This window comes from Schistocerca cancellata, chromosome 5, assembly GCF_023864275.1.
Source record: "Schistocerca cancellata isolate TAMUIC-IGC-003103 chromosome 5, iqSchCanc2.1, whole genome shotgun sequence".
Classification (NCBI taxonomy): Eukaryota; Metazoa; Arthropoda; class Insecta; order Orthoptera; family Acrididae; genus Schistocerca; species Schistocerca cancellata.
In genome coordinates, this window is record NC_064630.1 from 217,049,826 (window position 1) to 217,056,883 (window position 7,058).

At 36.0% G+C, this 7,058-nt stretch overlaps 1 protein-coding gene across 1 annotated transcript in view; it reads left to right on the top strand.

Annotated features, from left to right (window-relative positions):
• LOC126188452 (hexosaminidase D-like) overlaps positions 1-3,147 on the top strand; it is a 355,740-nt gene extending 352,593 nt beyond the window's left edge. Inside the window, exon 10 of the mRNA XM_049930057.1 lies at positions 4-3,147. Within this exon, the coding sequence (XP_049786014.1) occupies positions 4-207 (204 nt within the window). The 3' untranslated portion in view covers positions 208-3,147. The remainder of the gene's footprint in view (positions 1-3) is intronic.
• Positions 3,148-7,058: the final 3,911 nt, after the last annotated feature.

Sequence of the window (7,058 nt, forward strand, 5' to 3'; positions counted from 1 at the left end):
CAGGATGTGTTCGACGGCTACACGATCACAGAGTGGGTGGAGCAGCGGCTGTACCCGCTGGTGCGAGACCTGGAGCGGCTCCAGCAGGACGCAGTGGCGCTGAAGGCTGCACGCACGTGGCCGGCGCGGCCGCTGCCGCCGCTGCAAGACCTGCGCCGCCTCGGCATCCCCCTACCAGGAGACCCGCCGCGGCCGCCCCCGCAGTAGCCGCTGCACGCGCGCCTACACGCACAACCCAGCCTGCCGAGGCGAGGGCCGCCCAGCCTCAACACCTCTGATGTGGTCTCATAGCGCTGGCCAATTCTGAGCCGCAACTCATCCACCTCCCGACACCACCTCTGTTAAGAAGCCATCTTCTGTCAATGAAGAAGTGTACACGACAAAGTCACTTTCGTTTGGGGTGCCGTTTGTCTGTTTACTGTAGTGGCAAAGTATTTTTTTTCTACAGTAACAATTAATAATATCAATTATCAAAGTATTTCACGACACGATTCTAATATTCCTCAGACTCACACTGTCCTCATTCGACTATAAAGGGATTTTAGCTATAGTTCTAATAAATTCCAAGTCGGAGTTCTCATTACATCCTGATGCTATTGAAAACTGAACGAGTATTGTACATACTGGTTACACTCAAGGAAAGATACCTGATACCATCCCAACGCTTTGCTCGCTTCATCAACCTCATTACTTACTGTAACACAGTCCACCAGCGGGAAGCAATCTGTGTTCTTCCTTTAACAAAACGCTTTTCCTAGTTGCTGCTGCGTTTATGTTCAAACAAGAACAATGGAGCACTATTAACCCACTATCGTATTTTACAACTACCTGCTTTCATGAACCCTTTCAGCAACACACTGAAGCATGTATGTAATCATGAGTTCTGTGTATCAGCAATCTGTTCTTGATAGAACTTTATATTTGCCTCCACCTAGTAATATGCAAAAATGCGTTGTTAGTGTGTTACCAGTGTCACTACAAGCAGTAACATCAGTTCCAGTGTACCAAGTGCCACGACCACTTGATGATATGAAGGATTCAGATTAGTATTGATCACAGAACAGCTGCAGAAATACATTCACTTGTTGCAGAACTGCAAGAGGTATCAAAACACTTCTCATTGATGCATTCACAAAAGTTGTGAGATCAAGTGATGAGAAAACAAACTGTAGAAAACCACAGGTGTAAAAAAGGAAGGAAACAAACTGAAAGTAGATGAAAATGAATTTCCACTTATTTTGATTTTTATATTTTTTGAGATTAACAATTCTTAAACATATTCTATGATTGCTGGCAATGAGAACAATTCCCTCTTTTTCAACTGACATTTAAACAAAGTGATTGGTAACAACAGTCATGTATCTTGAATAACAGCTATTTTACATCACACAGAACACTGTGTTAGATCACTTAATGTATTTTATTCAGCTGAAAACGTTCGACTTAAAGCTGTTTGGCTTTTAAGCTATTTATTAATAAATTTATAGCTTACAGTAACCTTCATGTAAGAGAAAATATGTCACAAAGGTTCGAAACTCATTTGATAATACTCAGTCAAGAATTTTCAAAGCTGGTAGTGGAGACTGTAAGAACTTTAATGAAAGTTATAGGTAATGAAATTCAAAACACTGACAAAATTAAGGAGACAAAAAAAGTAGCTGTATGTGTCAGAACTATAAATGACATGTATGTTGCTGTAAATGTTTACAAAGCTTAGAAAATTCTAATTCATTCACATACTTTAACAGTCTTATAAGAAAATGTGAAGTGGAACAACTTTGTATACATGGACCATTTTGCATTTGTTGATGTTTACCTACATGAAAATGTATTTTATGAATTCTGGTTTATTATGGGCGCAGAATGAGAAAGTATAACCAAAATGATATGGACAGAACACTATGTTGCAATGTCTGAATATGACATAATTGTAAATAATGATATTAAACAATTATTGGTAAGAGACCTTACTTTATACATTTGAATTTGAACCCTGTGTCAGATTTGGGGAAACACCACAACTATGTATGGTATGATAAATTCATGTTTTCCATCTCTGATTAGTAATTACCATGTAAAAGTAAGTGTTTACATAATTGTCATTCCCATTGGTTTAGCTGACTTGGCCATCTGCATGTCATCATTCTTATACACACTGTGAGCCACTGATCTCGTACATTCAAAAGTCTCTATCAGTATTGCCTGATGTTTCAAGAGACCTTCTGATATTTGTGTTGACTAAATAAAATGTTTTATAGTTGTTTATACTTAACAGGTCTGACTATTTGGAGAATATGGAATGGATGTTGGAAAGAATTATTTTCAGTGAATATATGTACATATATGAGGAGTATGATAATGTAAATCAGTATTTGCAAATTATTAAATGTGCCTGTGGCTTTAATTGCAGCCCTAGTACTGTTCGTGTTGTGTAGTGTTTGGCCACATGTTGTGCAGCACCAACTGGGACCAACTGTATAACATTATTTCTGACACAACGAACTCAAAAAAAGTGATGGCACATTGTTTAAGTTTTGCTGTTCTGTTTAACAGCTGGTATGTAAATAGCTTAAACTCGATTAAGTGTTAGAGTGAGTGTGTTTACCCAATGTGTTGTGTGATTCTGGTTGTAATTTGAATGAACTATTACATCTTGAAACAGTATCAGCTTCTAAAATAAATTTGATGATAGTTTGACACAGGATATTATTGCTGTTTCAGATAAAGAACATTGAAGAAAGAGAGAATGCTGTGTAATAATAAAAATATATTGTTTATTATGTGAAGTATAAGATCTCCTTAGGGAGAATGTATGAAAGGACCTATATGACTGGATCAAAAAGTATTTATAATTCATAGTTATAATGGCTGTTACATAAACAGGAGGACAGTATCTAGTTTAATGAACACTGAATGCTAAGGAGAGTGAAATTTTATTTTCATCCTCTTTGCCTATCCCACCCCCACAAATCACTTATAGTCTGTTATTTTCTCCAAATTCACATTCCTCAACTCTGCATTGTTTTTAAATGTGTTTTCTCTTTTTAAACAGTATTTACTACAAGTACTTTAAAAATGCAGGACTGATTATGTTAAATAGTTATTCATGTGGAAATTGTTTTTAAAATAAAATACTCTGCATTTTCATTTTTGTCTTTGTGAGCCTGAATCCAATTCTTTATGACTGACAGCAAAGATAATAGTTGAGACTAGTGTTACTACACAGGTGAATATACTCGAAAGAACTGTATAAATTTCTTTTGAATTACTTTACTTTTTTGGAAATAACTAGTCACTGACTAAAAGAAATCTTAAATAAAAAATATAAAAAGAGACACTGGAAGCATAATAGTTACTATTTACTGACAAAGAGCAATTAATGTGTCTTGATCAGAAATGGGACTTTTACTTTAGATATGAATGAGCTACTACACATTTCAGGCACTTCCTGTGTTGTTAATCAGTCTATGATTGCTTGAATCACATGTCTCACAATTTACTTTCATTGGTCACAATCTCACCAACTTTATTTCTTCTAGCTTTCGTTGTAAAACAGTGGATGAAAACAAAGGTTTTGTACATAATAGAAACGCCATGGACAGGAATGACCTGTCACAAAAAACCAAAACAGAAACTTTATCTCAGATGGATCTTGGTGTTCTCTTTGGTATTTCATTGAATTACAGATTGTTGAGACATAGGGCAACCTGTCACAGATTTGTTGCTGGGCATAGTCTCAACAACTTTAATACAATGACAGTGTCACAAGAATTAAAAACATGAAACTGTGATCTACTGGCACTTTTTGTTTCTTCAAAGATAAGTCTTTAGTCTTAAAAAGCCATCACCATGTGACAACTTGCTATTAATATAAATGGGAATACCACATATCAAAATATGATATGAAGTTATGACAGTTGTTTTTAGCATAAACATTTATACTTCTTTATACTTACACAAATTTTGGGCATACATTTATATTAAATTTTACTTCATCACAGAATTGCTATTGTTACAGAAACTGACATTACAACAGTGCAGGACATGCTTGTAGTTGAGATATGGGAGTAAGTGCATTGCATGAGATACTATCAAATTTAATGATCACATTGACATTTCAGCTGACCTCAGCAGTTGGAAATTACAGATGGAAAAGTTGCCACAATTTATGATGTTACTGATGTAAAGAATTCGGTGTATGTCTAATTCAGGTGGAGAAGAGAAAGAAGCAATCCACTGCCTCATCTGTAGACACAATGGCATAAATTGTCAATTCTTATGGACATGCTCTTAGTTTACTAACAACACACATGGAATCCGTTGATATCTATTAATTTATTGCTATAGTATATGGATTTTAAAATAAATTTACTAACTTTTAAGGGAATTTCAAATAAGAGTAAGTTTTGTAGCATTGATATATTTTAAAGAGATTGCTAATGACTGGCTGTCAACTTAATATTAGAGAATACATCATTTATTAAGGTGCAAACACATGGTAAGTATGTGAATAAGGTATTTTGAACAAAATATTGTTCCTTTTGGTAAGAAAGGAAAAAATAGCCAACAGGTCATGACACACATCACGATTGCATATGGATTCATAATTTTTATTTATTTAGTGTGAAACTGGAAAAGTCATTTCCTGCTATAAATCATACTTCATAAGATACAATTCTATTTGCCACAAAGAAAACCATACGGAAGGAAATTGGGAACAGCAACTTCTTTATAAAAGAGTATAAAATATAAAAGGTTTAAATGCAGTTTCAATAGCTGTGAAATGAACTACTAACTTTTTCACAACAGTACATTTTAGATCACTCTACACTGAAGTTATGATAAGGGTACCGTGCTTTCTCAACAAAAATCATTTTGTTTCTGAATGAATCTCGCACTGGAGCCCAAAATATGCTGTGGCATTCGGGTACACATGAGAACTTTAATTAAAACAATTTCTAATTAGACTATTAAATTTCGGGCATGCAGCCACAAAAGTCTTGCAACTTACTCTGAAGATAGCAGGAAAGTATGTGGCCGAAGTATCAGTAGAAGAGATTTTATTAGCATGGTTGTGTGCCAAAATTTTAATAGTCTATTCATTACACTGTGAAAAGTTGAAAACGCACATAATTTCTAATTATTTTAACTTTTGCTGATTGTATAGGTTCAGCTTATGAACATCAGTATACTGTCTAAGTCTGCTTTGGTTGTCACTGGAATAGCTTTCACTGGTAAACCAAATATTGTGGAGAGACTGTTATCATGCAAGGTGTCCACTTCTTTGATACCTCCCTTCCTATACCTTGTTGCCTCCCTCGCCCCCTCTGCCATACTCACACACACACACACACACACACACACACACACACACACACACACACACACACACCAATCAAAAAGATACAGAAATTTCACAACCATTGAAATAAAGTTTTTAATGGTGCTTGTGTGGAATGCAGCACTGCTTGCAAGTGCATCATGGGCTGCAGGAATACTGGAAAAGTAGGGAATCAAAGTATCCAAGGCTGGTGTTACCAAATAACACTGAAAAATTAAATTGACTCATAAGATGGTTTGGTGTGGAAAGAAATATTTGAAAACTATTAATTAGAAGAAGGGAGAGGACTATAGGCCAACTGTTAGGAGATCAGGTAATCACGTCCATGGTGCCAGAAAGGTGCTTTGGTGTGCAAAAATTGTCAGGTAGGAAAGAGATTGGACTCTATAAAACAAATCATTGAAGACATTGGATGTAAGAGGCTGAGATGGAGGGGGACTTGTCATGGGCCAAATCAAACTTTCTAAAAAAGATGCTGACAAAAAGAGCAAGAAGACTCCAAGGAAAGATCAGAGAAGAGATTATAGTTCATTTTACAGGAAATGTTATTTAGGAGCAAACAGTTAAATTTCATCTTTGGAAAATGTATGGCTAATTTTTATTCTGTAAACAATGCAAAGGCTATTGTTGTTTTATTGATTTACCTTGCAATGGGTAAATAAAAAATGGCGGATATTATTATTCAATACATGTGCTCCAGCTGGATTAAAAAAATGCAAGAGAAAGTGAAGAATCCTGGAGTTAAGAACAAAAAGTAATCTTTCATCAGAACAATGGAATTCAGTTTGCTTTGACAATGGAATATTGAGAGATTTGGTGGAACATTTACCCTGTGTATCAAAAGAGTAGTGACTACTCCCAGATCTTAGTGAAGATTTTGATGGTACTGAGTAATTCTTCAGTTGGCAGTACTAAAACTTAAAAAGTGAAAGATTAGCAACATAAATACATTTATTTAACTCATCCTTTGAGTGTACACTTCAGATCCAGACAGAGAGCAAGATATATTACTTCCTTTCACTGCCTTACACTATACATGAGGCTACATTGTGTGGTAACTGTAGTGCTCATTATGTCAGTTTGACAGAAGGTGGAGGGACCCTATGATCAGTTTAAATGAATCAGACAATCATTACATGTGAGTGTAGGTCTAGACCAAAGTTACATTTTTCCAAAAAGATTCCTAATACTACTCTGCTTTACTTGACATGATCCTATTGGATGGGATTGCCCACATCTTCCTTCAACCTTTGAACTAACCCACTCAGCTAATTATAGTACAGATCTACAGTGTAATCTAGTTGTAACTGGGCATTCTGCACATTGACAACTCGTTGCCAAAGGTAAAAGAAGTGATGGGTGGCAACAAATCCTAGGACTCATCAGGTATGATTGATCTTCCAAGAGATCAGTACTACATTATGCAGTCCTGTTCAGATGCAGCTGATGAACACCTGTCTGATTCCATTGCACCTACTGGGCAGGCAACTCACTGTTGTACCTAACAATAATATCCCACTCTGTGTTAGAATGTGGATCAGTTAGGCACATATCGGCACTGTAGGTAGTTAGTACTGGCAGTGATATAAAATTCGTATATCACTATTTCAGTATTTCTATGTGTCTATTCTGTATTGCATGAAAGATTAAAAGAGAGCTGAAGACTGAGTATGCATCCACTGCTACCCGCGTCTCATTTTCAGCCATGATTCTGTTT